Source organism: Meles meles, chromosome 5, assembly GCF_922984935.1.
Source record: "Meles meles chromosome 5, mMelMel3.1 paternal haplotype, whole genome shotgun sequence".
Classification (NCBI taxonomy): domain Eukaryota; kingdom Metazoa; phylum Chordata; class Mammalia; order Carnivora; family Mustelidae; genus Meles; species Meles meles.
Genome location: NC_060070.1, coordinates 98,149,218 through 98,172,261, shown reverse-complemented (window position 1 = coordinate 98,172,261; position 23,044 = coordinate 98,149,218). Strand labels below are relative to the sequence as shown.

General features: G+C 35.0%; 1 protein-coding gene across 1 annotated transcript; it reads left to right on the top strand.

Moving 5' to 3' along the window:
* Positions 1-15,377: 15,377 nt before the first annotated feature.
* LOC123941337 (beta-defensin 110) lies at positions 15,378-20,116 on the top strand. Its single transcript, XM_046004362.1, has 2 exons — positions 15,378-15,432; positions 19,968-20,116. The coding sequence occupies exons 1-2, from the start codon at positions 15,378-15,380 to the stop codon at positions 20,114-20,116; spliced, it is 204 nt and encodes a 67-aa protein (XP_045860318.1).
* The last annotated feature ends 2,928 nt before the right edge of the window (positions 20,117-23,044 follow it).

Here is a 23,044-nt window from a genome sequence, read left to right as displayed (position 1 = left end):
TTGTGCACTGAAAAGGCTAAATTAGAAAAGATGAGGTATAATCAAGTATATCCCATATATTGGTGAGTATATAGGAGTGAGCAGGTGGAGCTTTTGGAATTAAATCGGAATTGCTAAAGCAATTAAACATTGCTAGATGAAGTATAAATGTATAAATCTATAAATATATTATAAGAGATATATAATATATATTATGTATTATATATTACATTTTATATATAATTTATAGATACAATATATTTATATGTAATATATATTTTATATTATGTATAATATAAATTATAGTATAATATAAAAATTATTGTAAATGTATGTGTTAACCCATTTCTTCATCATCATCATCAAAAGGCATAAACTAAAATCTCATGACATTTTTCATAAATGTTTCTAGTTAGAAGAATGCAAATTGCCAGTGAGACGGAAAACTATAATGTGTTAGTCACATAATGGAAGACCATATGAAAGTGAGAATGAATGGTAAACATCTACACACACAGTATGGAGGCATTCCACAAACACAATCTCAAGCAAAAATGAAACAACAACAAAAAATACATGCAAGAACATAACTCTATTTAAAAGTAAAATTATTTGCAAATATCTTCTCCCATTCCGTGGGTTGCCTCTTTGTTTTTTTGACTGTTTCCTTTGCTGTGCAGAAGCTTTTGATCTTGATGAAGTCCCAAAAGTTCATTTTCGCTTTTGTTTCCTTTGCCTTTGGAGACATATCTTGAATGAAGTTGCTGTGGCTGATATCGAAGAGGTTACTGCCTATGTTTTCCTCTAGGATTCTGATGGATTCCTGTCTCATGTTGAGGTCTTTTATCCATTTCGAGTTTATCTTTCTGTACAGTGTAAGAGAATGGTCGAGTTTCATTCTTCTACATGTAGCTGTCCAGTTTTCCCAGAACCATTTATTGAAGAGACTGTCTCTTTTCCATTGTATATTTTTTCCTGTTTTGTCAAAGATTATTTGACCATAGAGTTGAAGGTCCATATCTGGGATCTCCACTAAACCCATGGAATGGGAGAAGATATTTGCAAATGACAGTACAGACAAAAGGTTGATATCCAGGATCTATAAAGAACTCCTCAAACTCAACACACACAAAACAGATAATCATATCAAAAAATGGGCAGAAGATATGAACAGACACTTCTCCAATGAAGACATACAAATGGCTATCAGACACATGAAAAAATGCTCATCATCACTTAGCCATCAGGGAAATTCAAATTAAAACTACATTGAGATATCACCTTACACCAGTTAGAATGGCCAAAATTAGCAAGACAGGAAACAACATGTGTTGGAGAGGTTGTGGAGAAGGGGGAACCCTCTTACACTGTTGGGAATGCAAGTTGGTCAGCCACTTTGGAGAACAGTGTGGAGATTCCTCAAGAAATTAAAAATAGAGTCCATAGTCTCTTATGGTTCGCCTCCCCTCCCCAATGTCCATAGCCCGCTCCCCCTCTCCCAATCCCACCTCCCCCCAGCAACCCCCAGTTTGTTTTGTGAGATTAAGAGTCATTTATGGTTTGTCTCCCTCCCAATCCCATCTTGTTTCATTTATTCTTCTCCTATGGACTCTGAAAAACAACCTGAGGGTTTTGAAGGGTCAGGGGTGGGAGGTTAGGGCAACCTGAGGGTTTTGAAGGGTCAGGGGTGGGAGGTTGGGGGAACAGGTGGTGGGTAATGGGGAGGGCACGTTTTGCATGGAGCACTGGGTGTTGTGCAAAAAGAATGAATACTGTTACGCTGAAAAAATAAATAAAATGGAAAAAAAGACAAAAAAAAAAGAAATTAAAAATAGAGCTTCCCTATGACCCTGCAATTGCACTGCTGGGTATTTACCCCAAAGATACAGATGTAGTGAAAAGAAGAGCCATCTGTACCCCAATGTTTATAGCAGCAATGGCCATGGTCGCCAAACTGTGGGAAGAACCAAGATGCCCTTCAACGGATGAATGGATAAGGAAGATGTGGTCCATATACATGATGGAGTATTATGCCTCCATCAGAAAGGATGAATACCCAACTTTTGTAGCAACATGGACAGGACTAGAGGAGATTATGCTGAGTGAAATAAGTCAAGCAGAGAAAGTCAAGTATCATATGGTTTCACTTATTTATGGAGCATAACAAATAACATGGAGGACATGGGGAGATGGAGAGGAGAAGGGAGTTGAGGGAAATTGAAGGGGAGATGAACCATGAGAGACTATGGACTCTGAAAAACAACCAGAGGGTTTTGAAGGGATGCGGGGTGGGAGGTTGGGGAACCAGGTGGTGGGTAATAGAGAGGGCATGTATTGCATGGAGCACTGGGTGTGGTGCAAAAACAATGAATACTGTTACACTGAAAATAAATAAATTAATTAAAAAATTAGTATAATTATTTCATCATTATCAGCATCATTGTCAAACTCATCTATGTTGTTAAATGTCAAGATTTTGGATGCTCTTGGAGTGAGGACGCAGTGATTGGCCGATATATTGAGGAAGACTCCAAGGTACTTGGTAGAGTTTTGCTTTTTGATCTAGGAGCCAGTTACATACTGAGGTTAATTTGTGGGTTTTTTAAAGAGCTGTATACTTACACATGCACTGTTCTGTATGTATATTGTACTTCAACAAAGAACTTAGAGATAATAAAACTACTGTGCATTAATTACCTGTTTTCTTTCTAATCAATTTCTTCCTTTATTGGATAAAGAATATTTTCCAAGACCCCTTTGCTATCTCTCTTCTGAGTGAGTTTAGACAATCAAAAGCACTCAAGGAAGAATGCCTGGTGGATAGGTAAAGCCCAAATATTTTCCCCTTCTCCTCTGTTTCAAGGCATTATTTCCTGGTACTGGCTAATTCTCCTTTTGGTTACAGGTACCCACTGGACATGGTCCTACTTCCTGTCAGGTAACACCTAACATAGTTCTAGATCCAATTGAATAACCATAACTTTTATATTCTGGACATACAACTTCTCTCTCTGTTCCCTAGCTCTAGACACAGTACCAGTCACTTGCTGTGCTAATCTTCAGATTATGTGACTGTTCTATTTGGCTTCTCAACTTCTCTATTATCAGTATAACAAATTATGTATTTTAAATTCCCAGATGGGTTGTTTAGAATAGCTTTGTTTTCCTGATTGGAAATAGGTTAATTAAACTAAAAATAACTTTAAAAATAAAATTAAATAAGTAAATTAAATAAAACTGCATAAATGCAGAAAGGAAAACATCAGTCTCTACTTTGAGAAGCTTATATATCAGTGTAGGCAGCCAGCTTAAAAATTATAAATATGATGTACAGTACTATTGAATATGGTAATAAAAAATTAGACTCACCCAGTAGTTTGAAGAGGTTACCTGTTTTTGCCAAATTTATTTTGAAAAACGTAGAACTTAAGAAAAAGTTGTAGACTGGTTTACCAATGAATGCCTGTATACCTTTTGTCTAGATTCATCTAATCAGTTGTAAACATGTTGCTGTTTTGGTACAGATTATGTGTGTATGAGTGTATGCACACGCATGTGCATGCAGTGTTCTTTTCACTTTTTTAAAAAATTATTTGAGAGTAAATTTTAGCTCTCATTATAATTTATGAAATACCTTAGCATGTATCCTCTATATATAATGATATCTTCCTTTATAACTACAGTGTCATTACTATACACAGGAGAGTGACATTGATAAACAACACAATATCTAAAATAATCTATATTCAAAGTACACTTTTTAATAATGTCTTTTCTATCTATGAGGCTAATACTCTGAAAAATGGAAAAAAAATAAGAAAAGAAATATAATAGTTGGCCCTTTACTTTGTTGTCTGTAAACATCTCCCCAGACTCTGAGAGCAGTTTCTCGAATATCAGAAACATGAATCTAAGATCAGAAGTGAGCACTAGAACTTTGGAACTCTGGAGAGACTGCCCACAGCTGGTAGCTTCAAGGAAAAGGAAGTGATAGACAACTTTGGTGATGTCCTGTTGTTCTTATCCCTGAATTCATTTAAATCCCTGTGGGAGGAAAGAATGATGTCCTATGGCTTTGTTTGATTTAGCTAGAGGTTATAGATGGTAAATTAGCTTTCTCTTCTGTCACAAACCAGTTAGGTCCTATAAAGGAAAATTAAAGTTACCTCTGAAGGTTATCTCTTTTTTATATCTTTACCTTTTTTTTTTCAGGTGATCTTACTAGTATGAGCTTGCTAGATTTATCTTACTATTTTCTTCTGGAAAGTCTGCAAAACATTTTTATTGACATAAGCGGTAATGAAGACTTTTAGTGGGGAAAGTGCAAAAGTAATTTGTGTTATAAATAAACAGAACTCATTTGTTGGCCTAAAGATTTTTTTCTCCATTTAACCAGCAAATAGATTATACATTTTTCTTACAATTTTTATTATCCAAGATGCTGAGATTTTTTTTTTTATAATTCCAAAAGGATTGGATACCATACTACTAATGGAATAGATCATTTGTTTTATCCTGTAAGTGGTGAAGAGTATTGAGTCTATATGTCATCAAATACAAAGAGGAAAAAACACCAGAATGAGGATAAAATGTGTGAGAAAGTCCTTCAAACTACTTCTATTTGACATGATATTTCTTGAATCTATTTGTGTTCCAACTTATATAACTTTATGCTGCTTAAATTTGAATAAGATTTTTTTTGTAATGCTTTTTCTTAAAATGTACATGGTATGGGATTTGATTAAGAAGAGCATTTCGGTTAAGAGGTCTAGTTCTCATGTAGACACAGGGATTGCTATCTCACTCCCCCAAATCTTTACAAGTCACTTAATCTTTAAGACTTTTATTTTCATAATTTCAAAGAAAGTTCTCTACGAGCTATAAAGATTCATTGAAATAATAAAATACTTATTTTTTTTTTTGCCTGATAGACTTTTAACACTCCTTAAAACTGTAGAAAATTTCCTTCTGAATATCATTGGCTGGAATCTTAACTAGCTGGAATCTTATAGATCTACTACATATGTGCACACAAACACATAAATATTTAATTTAATCTTAAGCACACCTATAAGAAAATATGGTTGAGATTTCTTCTTTTTTTTAACAGATAAAACCCTGAAATTAACAGAAGTTGAAAAAAAAAAAAAGAAGTTAAGTAACTTTTCCAAGGTCGTTCATTTCTTTTTTTTTTTGAACTTTATTTTATTTTTTCAGTGTTCCAAGATTCATTGTTTATGCACCACACCCAATGCTCCATGCAGTACGTGCCCTCCTTAATACCCACCACCAAGCTCACCCATCCCTTCCATCCCCTTTCCCTCCAAAACCTTCAGTCTGTTTCCTCAGAGTCCAGTCTCTCATGGTTTGTCTACCCCTCCAATTTTCCCCAACTCCCTTCTCTCCTCCCAATGTCCTCTGTGTTATTCCTTATGCTCCACAAGTAATTGAAACCATATAATTGGCTCTCACTGCTTGATTATTTCACTCAGCATAATCTCCTCCAGTCCTGTCCATGTTGATACAAAAGTTGGGTATTCATCCTTTCTGATGGAGGCATAATATTCCATTATATATACAGACTATATCTTCTTTATCCATTCATCTGTTGAAGGGCATCTTGGCTCTTTCCACAGTTTGGTGACTGTGGCCATTGCTGCTGTGAATATTGGTGTACAGATGGCCCTTCATTTCATTACATCTGTATCTTTGGGTCAATACCCAGTAGTGCAATTGCAGGGTCATAGAGTAGCTCTATTTTTAATTTCTTAAGGAATCTCCACACTGTTTTCCAAAGTGGCTGCACCAACTTGCATTCCCACCAACAGTGTGAGGGTTCCCCTTTCTCCACATCCTCTCCAAGGTCGTTCATTTCTTAAATGGCACCATCCAAATGTGAAAAGAAACATGACAGATTCTGAATTCTCTCTCTCTTTTTTACCTCTTGGATGCATAACATATCATAACATATCAAAATTTGTGGTGTAAGAAATTTTATACCCGTAAGTGATTATGTTTTTGAAAAAGAAGATTTCAAAATAACGAGCTATGTATCCTACTTAAGAAGTCAGAAAGGATCATAGAGCACTTGCTGTTATACATATTTAATGAATAATTGAACACTACATCAAAAACTAATGATGTACTATATAATGGTTAACTGAACATAATAATAAAAAAAACATAAAATGCAAAACTGAAAAAAATAAAGAACCACAGATAAATCAAGAAAATAAAATGAAGAAAATGAAGATATGAAGAAAAATCAAATAAATAGACAAGATACAGTAGAGGATCAACAAAGGCAAATAATGTTTTTTAATTATCCAAATTAATAAAATGTATAAACTCCTAGTAATCCTAACCAAGAGAAAAAGTACATCTAAATATTATCCCATATTCTTTGACTCTGTGATTTTCCCATTACACTTAGCAAGAAGGGTAACAACCACTGAGAGACATATAGCTTCAGTTGATCTTTAATCCCAGCTTCTGGACTCTGTGTAGGGTGTTAGAAGAAGAAATTAACGAGAATTAATAACTAATGAGAATTGGCTTCTGATTTTTTATTCTGGGACACCTGGCTGGCTCACTTGGTAGAGCCTTCAGCTCTTGATCTCCAGGTTGTGTGTTCGAGCCCCATGTTGGGTATAGAGATTATTTAAAGTAAAAATTTTAAAGGAGAATTTTTATTTTACATGTGAAATTTGGGGTGGGAGTATGAATACCAAATTCATTTGAAAGGAATGATACAAGGAAATACAAGAGTTTGGTTTGGGAAAACTTACAAAAAAAAAAAAAAAGGCAAGGCAAACATGCATCTGCTTCATTGACAAGATACTCCACTGGATAGAGGCCAGCCAGGTAAAAGTGAGCTCTTTACTCCACTATCTCCCTGTGTGCACCTGTCAAAGAGATCCTCATACCAGATTCTGTAGCCCCGTCTTGGGCAAGTTGGTTACATGGCCACCCAATTCCATAATGGATTTCACCTGTTCTCCACCTAATAAATTTCAAAGACATCACATAAGTGCGATCACTTTTTTCAGTGGCTTGTTTTTACAGTTCGTTAGGAACTAATTCACATCTTTTTTCCAAGTGTCATGAACACCCACATTCTGCTCACTCTGTCTTCATATTCTGGTTTCTTGAAATCCTGAAGGAAGATTCAGCCTTCTCATTGTTCTGGATCTTTATCCATTTCTTAGTATGTTTTCTTTCTTCATAACTTTAGTAAAACCACATTATTATAGTCAAAGTAGTAAGACATGGACAGGTAATGGGAGGTATAGAACTTTGGCTGATCTAACAGTTGATGGTGTCCTCCATGTTCTGTTGTTAATATTGTTTTTTGTGTGTGTCAAATATGGAAAATGGTTCACATGCAGACTGGATCAGAAATACCTCTGAGAAAATACAGCAAAAATCAGAGCACACTACTGGGTTTCATGAATAAGATTTTTGTGCCATGATAGGCACAATTCTATTTAGAATGTTATATGTAAGTGGGTTAGGATGACTTTTGAATTGTTAACAAATGCCCATTCTTATATTATATACTTTAAAATAAATATACATAAAAATAACTGTGATAATTCACTCATCTTCTCTAGTACATCTATCAACAAAAAAATCTCTGTGATGAATGCTAATTCTATGTTCTTTGGTGTAATAATATTGAGCATTTTGAACATTTTGGTATCAGAATGGGAAGTGTCTTTGAAACTTGTAAAAGATTGATGGGATCACTGAGGTATCATTTTTACCTTGATGTTTTAGGAAGTTAAATCCACTACTAGTGGAATTATAATGCCCTTTAGGGTCTTCTGCAAAAAAAGGACATTTTAAGATTAGATGATATTTTATATGAAAATAAAATAGACTTTTCCTCATTGTAAGCTCTTTGCACATGACACTATTCAACAAAGAATGCAAATGGTCTCAAAAGTGATAAACCTCAGTAGTCAGAACTACTTGCTAGGGAATGCCTGCAAATTAAAAGTATTTAATGAATAACTTTCTCTTTCTCTGTGTGTTTTATTCTAGGTAATAGAATTCATTCATTTTGACCATACAATTTGGATAGTCATGATATGGGAGAAAAAAAGAAAAAGTGAAAATACAGCAATGCAAATGAAGTATGGCTTATAGTTAACCAATACATGATGGTTAGGTTTACATTAACAACATTATTTTCCTTTTTTTTACAGCATCTTAACAGCTATATTTTTTCTTGTAGCTTTTTGGAGGCTTAAACTTGCTGTTCAAAAGTGAGGTAGGAAATTTCATAGGAATAGTTTTATGATATAGCTCTGGTGAGACAGATGTCTTTACATTTGCTCTGTAAAGAAATTTCCTAGCACGTATTTTCACTGTCTTTCTTCCTTTTCTGAAGTTTTAGGGTACCGAATCAGGGGAATTCCATATCAGGGTAAAAAGTAGTAAGTGCCATATGAGTGATTCAAATAAAATACTATGACAAGTAAAGGGGGTGAAAAGATACAAACTTGCAATTAGAAAATAAATGTCATGGGTATGTAATGTACAACAGGATGCCTATAGTTAGTAATACTGTATTGCTCATTTGCAAGTTGCTGAAAGAGTAGACCTTAAAAGTTATCATCACAAGGAAAAACTTTTGTAACTAAGTATGGTGATGGATGTTAAGTAGATTTACTACAGTGATCATTTCACAATGTATATAAATATTAAAATCACTGGGTCTCCTGGGTGGCTCAGGTCACGATCCTGGAGTCCTGGGACCGAGTCCCAAATCGGGCTCCCTGCTCAGCAGGGGGTCTGCTTTTCCCTCTGACCTCTCCCCTCTCATGCTCTCTCTCATTCTTTCTCTCTCTCTCAAATAAGTAAGTAGAATCTTTAAAAAAATCAAATCATTATGTTGTATACATAAAACTAATATCATGCCATATGTCATTATACCCTAACAACAACAACGAGAAAAGAGAGTGAGAGGCAGAAGGACATCTGACCTACTGTAGCTAACCTAAGGCATCCCGTGAGGAGTCTTCAGGAAAGATGATAATATATATTAAGATGGTTTATATACTAGGGAATTTATTAGAAATGCCTTCCAACCTTTAAAGTACTCCCATAGAAATAAGGAGAATGATTTTTTTTTTTTTAAATCTCAGCAAAGATGAGCATCTGAACCAAATCTAATTTGACAACCTGGAGTTGATGTCACTGGAAGGTGATTCTGCATGCAAATTAAGAATGGCTGGATGACAGTTTATTCCCTCTGGACAGCGACACGGTCTACCACACTGGTGCCTGTTATGGACTGACTGTTTTTATTCTCCCAAAACTTACATATTGAAACCTAATCCCCAATATGATGGTATTTGGAGGTAGGACCTTTAGGAGGTGATAGGTCAAGAAGGGGAAACCCTCATGAATGGAATTCATGCCATATAAAAAGGGTCTTATGTAGTTCCTTCTGTGCTTCTGCCATGAGAAGATACAGCAAGAAGACTGTCATCTGTGACACTAGAATCTGATCCTCACTATATGCAAAATCTGCCAGCATCTTGATCTGGTACTTCTCAACTTCCAGAACTGTAAGAAATAAATTTCTGTTGCTTATATGCAATAAATATGTACACACATAAAATAAAATAAAATAAATCAAAACAAATAAAATAAATACTATTGTTGTCAAAGGCTGAATTAACTTTCCTAAAAGTATTCAAGGACTACATGACACTGGATGAATGAGATTTGGTATTGAACAAGCGCTATGAAGGCCAAAGTATCTGCTTGTTTTCTCGGTCTCCTTAGAGGACAGCAGATGATGTGACATTAGTAAAAGCCGAATAAATATTAATGGAATGACTGGATGGACATGTGGATAGAAGAAAAAAGCAAAACTGAAGACACAATCTTTTGGAATCCCCACTTTATGGAGCAGAAAAAGGAAAGGTACAAAGTAAGGAACTTTTAGAGAAGTGAACCAGGAACAAACATGGACCCATACAAAGGATACGATTGTTTCCAGGAGGACTGGCAGATAAATAGTATCAATCATTAAGAATTACCAGGTGCCTGGGTGTATCAGTCCACTGAGGGGCAGACTCTTGATTTTGGCTCAGGTCATGATCTCAGGATCATGAGGTCAAGCACTGTGTGGGGCTCTGTGCTGGGTGTGGTACCTGCCTATGATTCTCTCTCTCCCTCTCCCTCTGACCCTTCCCTTGCTCACTCTCTCTCTCTAAAAACAAAACAAAACAAAAAGAATTGTCAAAAACGAGTCCCAGTTCGATTAAGTGAGCATAACTTACCTTTCTAATTTTGAGAAAATTCCAAGCATGCTTGATTGTTTGATCCTCTGAGAACTAAATTACAGGACAAATAATAACATGAGTTTAAATAAGAGTGCTTAAATAAAGATAAATGTTTTTCTACTTCTATTTAGCTAAGTCTTGTGTCTGCATCACTTGAGTTCATGAACAAAAAAGCAAGTATAACAGTTTCTAGTCTCTGTGTCCAATGACCACTTGAGCTTTGGGTTTACACAGTCCCCAACAGGGGTTTTCAATAAGAATAGCACAAATAGAAGGTGTTTCCATTTACATGTATTGAATCTTTTGCCAGGTGTTTTACTTGAATTGACTCTGTTAATCTTTATAAGAGCTCTATGAGATTGTCTATTAGTGGATTTAAAAAAAAAAGTGTATACAATGGGCTTATGCCTCCTTAACTCCCTTTAAAGACAGGAGAAAAAAAATATTCTTCCCATTAATTTTTTAACTACTCTTTTTCTTCATTTCAAAACATGCACATTTTTTAAAGATATCTTTCCAATCATTTAGCAATGATTATTTCACTATATCTTTATTCACTATATTTACTCACTATATTCTTATTTCACTATAATCAAATCCAGTCTTTGGTAGTGTAAGTAATATGTTGAGTCACATATTTCTCCTATGAAATTTGGAGAGGCCACGTATAAACTAGAGGAAAACAATGTTGCAAATATGAAAAGTAATGTCTTTCACATTATGATTCATAAAAATGTGTTGATGAAACGAAACTAAATAAAATCAATACCATAAATATTTTTCTTGTGCCAATATGTGTAAAGTCGAAGTTTTAATTTCTTTTTTTAAATAAAAGATTTTATTTATTTGACAGAGAGAGAGAAAGCACAATCAGGGGGAGTGGGAGAGAGAGAAGCAGGCTCCCCACTGAGTCACTCAGGAGCCCCTGAAGTTTTTATTTCAACCTCCCTGTCACCTTGTAAAATTTCCAAAGGCCTGTCATGATTTTGTATAGCTTTGATATATATTTCTTATCATGACAAGGTAGTGTTGTGTTGAAAAGATTTTCACAGTTTTCTGATCCATTTGAAGGAAGATACAATTATCAAACCTGAAAGAGAAAATACAGATGAGTGACAAAATAAAAATTAGAGATTGTGATAATTTCACCCATTACAGATCCCCTTTTTGTTCAAGACTTAGAATATTATTTCCAAGAACCCCTAACCCAGGTACAATGACATACAAGTGGAATGAGTGAAATAAAGAGCTAAGGGAAGGCAAAGGAAGAGGTAGCCATGTTTGTGAGAAACTTCCAGGAAGACTTTCAGAGAAGGGATAATACTGAAGCAAAGGGCTTGTACCCCACTGTTTTTGTCTTCCATTGATCCTGAAGCCAAACTTAACATTTGGTAGATTCTTAATAAGCAGTTGTTGAATTAATAATGATTAGAGAGGATGAAAGAGGAATTCAGGATGGAGAGATGAAGAAATGAGAATCAAAGTTGTAGTCTTAGGATGTGCTGACATTTTCTTTCCTGAAATACTCTATAGTACTAATGCAAAAACCTAAATCAAGGATTGGTGAACCTTCTCTGTAAAGATGAAATTTCAGATAGTAAATATTTGGGCTTTACGGGTAACAGCCAGTGCAGTATAATGCATTCTGCCAAGAACAAGTGCAGTCTAGACAACATATAAACAAGTGGGAGGAGCTGTGTTCCAAAAAAACTTTATTTATCAAAACAGTCAATGAGCCAAATTGGCCTGAGAGCTTTTTTCTGACCTCTGCTCTAAATCCACAGGGCTCAGAACACTGCACTGGTCTTGGCTGGATTACAGATTTCATCTATTCTTATTTTTTAGTAGCCAGAACTAGAAAAAAGCACCATAGGAATATGGCTGTGGATGTGAATTGCAAAAGGTTTAATGGGCAGGGAAAAATGCTCTGTAATGAACAGGAGAATATCTCTTTCTGCCCTGGATCTGTAACATTTTTTATGCCATTATATAAGAGTGTTATAAACAATGGATGACAGAGTGGAACAAAGAGATATATGAATCTAGGACAAGATCCTTCCCTAACATCGTTCAGAAGTGAAAACATCTGCTCTTATATCTTTGTAACGAATAAAGAAATACAATTTAATATTAAAGCTTGAACAGTACCAAAACAACTGTGATGAAGGCACATGGCAAGTTTGCATTGCAGTCTTTCTTGGATGTCTTCATACATACACTCAGAGTTGATTCTAAGGCAGTGTAGAGCCAAAAGCCAGTTTCATCTACCATGGAGTTAGTGGCTTACAAGTACATCATGGTGAACCCCAGGTAGCCGAAAAATGTTGAAGAGGCATAACTTTTAAAAACAATCTTTCAGTAGACCCACCCTGTTGTGGTCTCTACAGAAACAACTTTGAAGTTAACAAATAAAAGATTCTAGATTCAAGTGACTTCAGACACTTTGCATGTCAAAATCAGATGTCCTCATGGGTGATCTGGAACAAATGCAAGAAAATTGAAGAGTATAGAATGTCTAAAACACTTGTGGCATTTCCTTGCTCCATTGTAATTATTTATAAATACATGCAGGAACAATCAATTAATATAAGGTTTTATGATCAAGGGTTTAAACTCATAAGGAGCAAGGCTTACATCACATTTCTAGAAAAAAGCCACCGAACCTGCTGATGTGCTAAGGTGAAGGATATTTGGGATGGACAGTAGAGGAGGGAGAGGATAGGTGCCATTCAAAACCCAGCAATCAATAATAATGACAAGACTGAGATTTATCTCACAAATCTTCTAAGTTTGCTTTCAAGAAGGATCCAAAGGAATCATGGAGGAGCTGCTCCTCAAATGTAGAGGGAGAAATAAATTTACATGACATAAAGGGCAAATTTAGGTAGCCATGAAATGTGACTGTAATTGATCACAGGCCTCAGCTGACAGACTTTGAGATAAATCTCTGTGTTTGTGCTGAGGCCACATTCTTCACAGACTGCTCCCAGCTAATGACTGGTTGTAGCAAGGTTACTAAAGCAGACACTTTCCTGAGAGACACAGGATTTCTTGGATTGCTGATTTTGTGGAGAGTAGTCCTTTATGGCTTTGCTGAACATTTTGTCATTTGCCCAGGAGCCTGGGGATGCATTCTTCTAAATGATTTTTGTCTACTCCACTCAAGATCAGCTCTGCATCCCAGTCCGATGCTCTCCTAACCTTTCCTCAGTCCCTCTTTCTATTCCTAACAGGTATTTCCCCTTATAAAATCCTAGCACATTTAATTCTGTACCGGCACATGTTTCCTACACACATAGACTATATACAGTTCACCACTAATTTAGGTAAATACTTTAAAAGTTTTACATCTTCATATGCAATATTGTAAAATACACAAACATTTATTTATTTTTTTTTTTAAAGATTTTACTTATTAATTTGACAGACAGAGATTACAAGTAGACAGAGAAGCAGACAGAGAGAGAGGAAGGGAAGCAGGCTCCCTGCTGAGCAGAGAGCCTGATGCGGGGCTCGATCCCAGGACCCCAGGATCATGACCTGAGCTGAAGACACAGACTTTAACCCACTAAGCCACCCAGGCGCCCCTACATAAACATTTATAATAAATATTATTACATGCAAATAAATGAGATGCATGCATAACTAGCAATGCTTTTTGACAGTTCACACTTTATTGTGTTCTCATAACAGTAAATGCAAATTAACTGCATATATTAACGTATCTTACTCAGAGTGGATATAACAATACTTATCACTTCAGTGCAAAGGTATTGTGGAACTGAAAAAAATATCCAGCTACCTACTTTTGGATCAAAATTTGTAAGCACATAAGATCCAAATCCACCCAAGAAAAACACATAAACATGAGCTTATCATCCTTACAGACAACTGAAAGAAAATATTGTCACAATACATGAAAGCCACAATCAATATTTCAATATGAAATTAATATATTTTAATAAAATGATTAGAAATTTAATTTAAAAAGAATAAATAAATAGATGTTTAATAGAATGAATGAATCAGGTTTCCTGAAGTAATATGTGGCCCCTTCTAGCAGTCTTAGCATTCCAAGATCTTGTTAGAAATGCAGTTGTTAGGCTCCATTCTAGACTTACTAAATCAGAAATGCTGGAGGTGGGGCCTTGCGATTTGTTTTTAACAAGCCCTCTAGGGGATTGTGATGTAGCTGAACTTTAAGAACTATTGTCCTAGAAAATCTCTTGACTCTCTGGTAGGAGAGGATCAATTATTTGTTCTCTGTTTACAGCATTAGCTTCTGGGTATTGTGCAAAACTTCCAGCTTTTCCTCCTGTATCTGAAATAATAGATGTGGGCAATATGCAAATTGGATCAGAATGCACTTCCAGTTCCATGCACAGAATTAGAAACATTAGACATTAGAATGGTGAAATCAGATGTTTTATTATAAGGAATCTATAAGTCATACTTAAAAATCTAGTGGGTACAGTATTTCCCATACTTATTAGTGAATCCAAATTTCTTGATCATGTTGCATTTAAATAATTACATTGTATATGAATTGAAATAAATCATTCAACCTTCCTGGTTCTCATCTGTAAACAAAAGTGATCTCAATGGAAACTTATAGCTATAAAATTCTATGTTTCAGACATTCAGTAATTTAATACTAAAAATATTAGAATATTTAGCATCATATGTAACATATAATAGAGGAATGTATTGCTATAACATTTCCACTCTGATGTTTCAGCAATCCAAATGTATTTCCTCAACAAGTCTCTTAAAGTTTGTGTTTTCAGGAGAGTCTAAGGTAACACAAGCAGGTTTTACTTTTATGGGAAAAATTTAGTAATAATTCTTATGACCATGTTCTTTGAGCATGCACAATTCAACCAAGCATACAAATGTTCTCACTATTGATAAGCCTCAGTAGTTAAAACCACTTCCCAGGAGAATCTATAAATAAAAGGATTCTCTGTTTTCTTATTTGGAAACCCCTGACTTGAACAAGATCTGGCTATACACACACACACACACACACACACACACACACACACATACATATATATATGCATGTATATATATTTTTTTTTCCTGAGAAACTCCACCATGAAGATTCATCTCTTTTTCTTTATTCTGCTCTTTTGGGCCACAATTTTACCAGGTAACATGAAAATGTTTATGGGCTTATTTGTGCAAATGAATTTGAGGAGACATAAGTTGTTTCTGATTTAAAGTATGGTTTAAAAGTATGGGATTAAAAGATTTTTATACTAACTGCAATCTGGTATTCTGGCTTGGACCCTAGAATAGAAAAAAATATATATATATTATTTTTTTAAAGACAGTAGTGGGAAAATTGGTGTGGTGTGAGTAAAATTTGCAGTTTAGTTGATAGTATTATACCAATGTTACCAATGTTCATTTCTTAGTTTTTATAATGTAAGCCTGATTATGTGAGATGTTACCATAAAGGGAGTTTCACTTCTATTACCCTCACAACTCTTCTATAAATCTAAACTTCTATAAATCTAAACTTTTGTTTCAAAACAAAAAGTTTAAAATAATTAGATCAGTACATTAGTCTCATCAACTTCATCCTGAAGCAATTTGTTAGAATCTATTTTCACTGGGAAAAAAAAATGTTCTTTAGCATAATTAACTTGGTAAGGGATAGATGGTTCAGTGCTATAATCAACTTGGTAAGGGATAGATGGTTCAGTGCTAGAGAAAGATCTATTTACCTTTTGCTTCTTTTTTTTTTTTAAGATTTTATTTATTTATTTGACAGAGAGAGATCACAAGTAGGCAGAGAGGCAGGAGGAAGCAGGCTCCCTGCAGAGCAGAGAGCCCGATGCGAGGCTCAATCCCAGGACCCTGAGATCATGACCTGAGCCAAAGGCAGCAGCTTAATCCACTGAGCCACCCAGGCACCCCTTTTTGCTTCTTTTTAACCTATGCCAATATACTACTTCCAATGAGCAAAAGCCTTTCTTACTATTCTGTTCTCAGTATATAGGCAAATCATGTCCATTTTTGACCTTTCTTTCTGTATTTCTGGTCATTATCTTTCTGTCTTTGACTGCTACAGATCACATGGATGTTGAGTGTAATACCTTGTACACAAGCTATTTTTTTTAAGAGATTTTTTTCTACCCTCAAAGGCTACCTTTTTACATCAGGTATGTAACAAGATTCTCTCCTCCTGAGTTAATGGGCAAGTATGAATTGTACAGAAATAGAATAATACATTTTGGAAGAGATCATTTATTACCTCTTTTTTAAAGAGATTAAGTGAAAGGATTAGTTAAAGTCTACCTAATTGGCACTAAAATTAGGCTCAAAATCTCTACCTCTCAGGAAAACATTCCTTTTTTAGTATCTGATTGATTTCTTTAGGCCCAATAGAAATCATAATAGAGGTCTAGGAAAGTAAACTAACATCCTTTCATTGTGAATATTATAGAGTCCATCATGGCAATCTAAAAATGTGTATAATGTATACATAGTAAACTGATAAATTATCATTTAAAATTTGCCAGTGGATAAAATTCAAATAGAGATCAAGTATTATTGAAGTAACAAAGAAATACAATTAATTGCTCACCTAACTAAGAGAATAACTTCCTTTCTCTCCATTCAAAAATTTCCTCCGTTCAAAAATTCAAAAGGATCTCTGGATTTTTGTTTTCTACTTCTAGACAGGGCTAAAAAGATATTCTATACAGATTCATACAGCTTTTGACATGTGATAAATCCTTTTCTTCTTTTAATTTCAACAATAACTAGCATGACTGGATCACTATGTCAGGCCTGTCTCTGTTTTCGTCATTTTTTTTTCATTTTTTAAAAATTTTCCTTATTTTTTTCTTTGTAAGAGTTATATCAGGTGCTCTTACCAATAATTAAGGCTATTAATTCATTTATCAACAAATAAAATATCATGTGTCCTGTGGATTTAGAAATTCAAAACCAGTTGGGGATACAGTAGCATAGATTACAACATCAGTGTTATTAACTTTTTGTATATTTTTTCTTGTATTATCAAAGTAAGACCATTGTCCTTGTTAATCACACATCAATCAAACTTTTAGAAAATATAATACTGACCAAAAAAAAAAAAAAAAAGGTCCAGACACAAATTTAGAAAAGATTTGGTAGGAAATATAGATGTAGAAAGTAGTAAAGCAATAAGGATGTTGTCTTTCATCTTATGTATTCACCAATGTATAGTTATTCATTTAAACTGCACAAAATGTCATATGTATGGCTTTTAGAGTTCTTCAGTTGTCTTTTATATCTCACCTGCAAAGTATAAAAGTCCTTATTCAAAACAGGTAGAAAACCTCATTGTTTTCCCACTCAGACAGTTACAGATGAAGAGATGTCCAGTTAAAAGCCATTAAACTGTCTATACAGGGAAATGTCCATTGAAGTCACTTAACTTTCCTCTTCATTTTTAGAGGCTATAAATGTATCAAATGTCTAGAACTGAGGTATGGTTTCGTTCTCATGTATTATTTTACTTCATCTGCCAAACTGATGATTTTTGATGATTATTGCCAATAATCACTTCTCTTTATTTAGGAAATATCTTGCCCATTTCTGGCTTATATATTAAGCAAAATTTGTATACTGTTTAAAGAAATTCTCTAGCATGTGGACATGTTAATGGATGCAGGCTGAATGAGACATAGGAAGCGCCTAGGAAGCACCGTGGGGGAGCAGTGGAAAGAGAGGTTACTTCCCTGAAAGTGATCAGAAGAGACTCCAGAAAGAAGACCATATTTAAACAATATATCAGAGGCTAGAAACAATATGTTTGACTTATCACAGCATCACAAGAAGAGTAGTTTTAGTCACTGAAAACAGTATTTTCAATTAGAGGCAACTTCACACCCAAGGAGTCATTAGGCAGTGTCTGGAGACCTTTTAGGTTGTCACAACTGGTACTATTGGTATCTAGTTTGTAGAAGCCAAGGATGTTGCTAAACATTCTTCAGTGAACAGGATAGCATCCCACATCAAAGAATTGTCCAACTCAAAAGGTCAATAGTGTTGAGGGTGAGAAACCCTGCACTAGAGATTAAGTCAGAGCTTAACAGGGAGTATACCTAATAGTGGAATGAGTGGGTGGAGGCTTACAAAGATGAATATCAGCAATCCAAAAACACAAGCTTGGAGATACTTATATTTAGAGCTGAAAATGAGAAGAAAGAAGACAATATTTTTAGAAAGGTGAAATAAGACAACAATAAGAATGGGTAAGAGAAGGGGTGAGGTCAGTTTAGGGGACAATACTGAACAATAGTGTGACGAGTGTGACAGTCCTCTTGTCTAAAGTGAATATAATTCAGGTTTCTGTCAATGGCAAATCATCCATGGGTTTGATGATAATAACTTCTTAGAAGTTATACAATAAAAAATGACGTTCAGAAATTAACATTTAATCTGTGCAAAGTAGCTATTTTTTTCTGCTATAAATTGTGTCATATTCTGCATTGCTTCAATTATCATTAGAAGAGAGGTAATTTTAATAGAAGAGTTAGGTTTTATATCCGCTATTTATACCAGTAATATAGATAATGTTGCTCTGAGTCTAGGTTTCCATTAAGAGGTATCACCACTCACCACCAATTCTTGGAAATGCAGACGGAATATCTAGGTAAAAAGGGCTGGTCTTTAAAAGGACCAATTAGAACACCAAACCTAATTAATGGTTGAAATTAGTGGAAAAATTTATTTATTTTCATGCCATAAGTATACAAAAATATTTGAATCTGACCTTTGGCAGTATTTAGAATTCTCCTACACCAGTTCCCCTCAATCTCACCACATGAGTTACGTGATTACTTATCAAAAGTAATGTGTATTTAAAAAAAAACTTGAATATATAGGGTTTCTGAAAACACATGGACCTGCACATATTGTGAAATATAAAATTAAAATGTATTTGGCTTGGAATGAATCTTACAACTACCAGACCAACATATCCCAATTCCCCAAATATCTCCACTTACCATAAATACAAACTTCAAGTGAAAGTCAGTCTCCAAGCTACAAGATAAAACGGGTTGTTCAGAACACCGATAATCTTAGCAATCTTGTAATGGCCAACAATGGTCCTACCTTCTAGTCATTCCATTTTTTAAATCAATGTTGTCATCAGACATGGGTATGAGTTAGGTAATTTCTTTGTGGAGATAAATCCCAAAATACCCAGGGTAGTTGCAGGAATTCAGTCAAATTGCTTAACTTTACCTCTATCTCAACATTTTGGAAAAGTAAAATCAAGCTGCAGTAGAAATCTCTAGAAAAACTGGAAGAGTACATTTTTCTAAATAATGTTTGTGAGAGATAAAAGGGAGAGCTCAAATGCAACTGGATAATTATAGAGACTAAACCTGAGAGGTCAATTATGAATACTTCTTAATCTGATTGGGGAACTATCCTAGAGTTACTATGCAGTCATTTGTAAGGAAGCAAACTGGCATACCTAACTTAGGTCCAAGACGCTTCCATGATTTTCAGGTACGTTCACTTAAGCTTTGCTCAATTAAGATTTGCCCTGGTCATTAATTAGAATGACATTTTCTTTTGAACTATACAAAAATCTTTTACTTCTTAGACTTTCTCCTTTTTAAATGTGGGTGTGTCACAGTTAAATTGCTAATTTCAGTCATTCTTTCCTTCTTACAGCCAAAAAGAAATATCCCCAATATGGTAGCTTGGATTTGAGGAGAGAGTGCAGAAAGGGTAATGGCCGATGTAGAGTTGAGTGCCATGAAAGTGAAATTAGGATTGCTTTCTGCATACGACCTGGATCCCATTGCTGCTTACAGAAGTAAAGCTTACAGAAGACAAGAAAGAGATACATGCTCCACGAAGAGAGGACCAGTGTTACTAAGTCTTCCCAGAATATCCTTCAAGGCCTGTGTATCTCAAAGAATTAAATAAAATTTAATATTGAGCCATTCAGAGTTGGTTCTATGTCACATATGTATCTGGTGCCTTTACATTGCATTTTCTCTTGATCTCTTGGTGCCAGAAGTAAGCAGAATTTACTTTATTCAAGTTCCCCAAGAACTCTTCAAAGTTTTATCTGCTTTGTGTTGGTTGACATAAATAATGTTGTAAGAATCCCTAAGTCAAAGAAATGGGAGAAACATATTTCTGAGATGCAAGCCTGCAGTGGAAAAGTGCTGCCATTTTATCATTAAACATTGCTCTATAGACTAAGCCATGAAAATATATAAACACATGACTTGTGAGACTGTATATAAGGAGTGAAGATCCTGCTCATGACAGAAAGAGCTGAGGTAAGAGAAGGATTAGTATAAGAACAGAAGAACAAAGGTAATCACAATCAGCTCAAATTTCTGTCCTTATATATCATTTTATTTTATTTTATTTTATTTTAAGATTTTATTCATTTGACAGAGATCACAAGTAGACAGAGAGGCAGAGAGAGAGAGAGGAGGAAGAAAGCTCCCTGCTGAGCAGAGAGCCCAATGCGGGACTCGATCCCAGGACCCTGGGATCATGACCTGAGCCAAAGGCAGAGATTTAATAAATTGAGCCACCCATGTGCCCCTTACTTATCATTTTTAAAAGATATATTTATTTATTTGAAAGAGAGAGAGCCCCAGGGGGAGGAGCAGAGGGAAAGGGAGAGAGAATCTCAAACAGACTTTGCTCTGACTGTGGAGCTGGATGAGGGGCTTGATCTCAAGGCCCTGAGATTATGACCTGAGCTGAAACCAAGAGTTGGACACTTAACTGACTGAGCCAGCCAGATACCCCTGTCCTTATGTATTGTTTAGTGGAGGATAAGTGTGTATCAGGAAATACAAGAGAGAGTAAAATTGGAAGGGTCTGAATTCCATGAAGAAGATGAGACTCTATGTGATTAAATTTTTTGTCAAAGACAGAAACTATGACTAATAACTGAGTTCGGCTTCCCAGTCCTGGGGTGATCCTGTCTGAGGCTACACACACAACAGAAAGGAGGAGTAGCCTGCACTCTTCTGCTCTACTCTGCCTGAGTTGTTCTTGCCACTTCCTCTGAGGGACCACAGTATTTTCCCCTATAATACTCTCAACAATACATCTGTATCATAGAGTTGCTATTCAAAAATACACATTCTGCTTCTTTTATGAACTTAGGAATGCAGCTTAGTTATTGATATTAATTTGGGATTCTTTTTGGGAAAAAATCATCAATAACACAGCATAGCAGTAAAACAGAAACTTACCTTCCTCCCAAATAAAATTAAAATATTTTTGATAACTTAACAAGTAAAATGAAATTTATTGAGTGGATATATATGATCCAGACTTGGACTCAGAGGAGATGAGAAGTCAAAGAATTTCCAGGCCCCAGTTACCCTCTGAGTATATTTTATCTTTCTCTCCTCCATTCCCTTCCCTTCCATTCTCTTCCCTTCCCTTCCCTTCTTTTTCTTTTCCTTCCTTCCTTTTGTTTTTAAATATAGTTGACATACAGTATTATATAAGTTTCAGGTATACAATATAGTGATTTGACAATTCTCTACATTATAAAGTGCCTACCACAAGTGTAGTCTTTGTTACCTCTCTTTATGTTTTTATTATGGCATCTCATTACATCTTCTAAATGCAGATATGAGATATAAGGGTCTATGTTCATACTAAGCATTATCTATCATGGTGACACGTACAAAGAAAGAAAGAGGTTTTTTATATTTAGATAAAGTTTCTGGATATTTAGATAATAGTTTCTTGCAAGAGACTATTTACTTTTATGTTTTATTTTAATAAAAATATGACTTCCCATTATGAAGCAATGACTTGCTAAGCACACACTGGAGCTTCACATGCATTATCTTTCATATATTTTAATAACTTAAAATAGACTTTGAGTTCTCAGAGTGTTCCCTTACAGTATAAATATCTCAAAAGTATCTTTACAGTATTTGTTTAAACAGTTTTCAACCTGAGAACTATTGATATTTTGATCCAGACAATTCTTTGTTGTGGCAGCTATCCTATGCATTATATCTTTTGCAAGAAGATATTTCTTAGCATCCCTAGCCTTTACCCACCAGACGCCAACATACCCCTTCTCCTAATTGTGACAAAAATGTCTACCTACATTGTGGAAAATCCCCTTTGGAGGATACCTGGGTGGCTCAGTTTCTTAAGTGTCTGCCTTTGGCTCAGGTCAGTTAACTGACTGATTCGTTCAGTCAGTTAAGCATCTCAGGTCCTAGAATAGAGCATTGGTTGGGCTCCCTACTCAGCAGGGAGTCTGCTTCTCCCTTCCCGCTGCCCCTCCTCCCCACTTATGCTCTATCAAATAAATAAACAAAAAGCTTTTTTAAAAACAAAAAAAAAATTATCCCCTTTGGAGGCAAAATCACTCCTGATTTAGAACAACTGGCTTATAATTAAGCACTCATTCTCACAGAAATTTAAAAATTAAAAATAGAAACAAAAAAAATCAATGTTTCCATATAGCACCTTTTATGTCTTATTATGAGAATTATCTATTTGAAATTTTCATATTTTATTACATATGGGATAGAGATGATATATTGGTGGCCCAGAAAAAAAATTTATTTTTTATTTTTTTTATTGTTCAACTTTTGAACAATAAATGTATTAGTCTTGTTGAAAAGAAATGAATGTTTGACTTTTACCTAAGATAATCAAGACCTATAATGTAGAATTGAAAACCTTAATATACTATTAATATGGGACAAATAAGAATTGAGTTTTTAATTGGCCACCAAGAA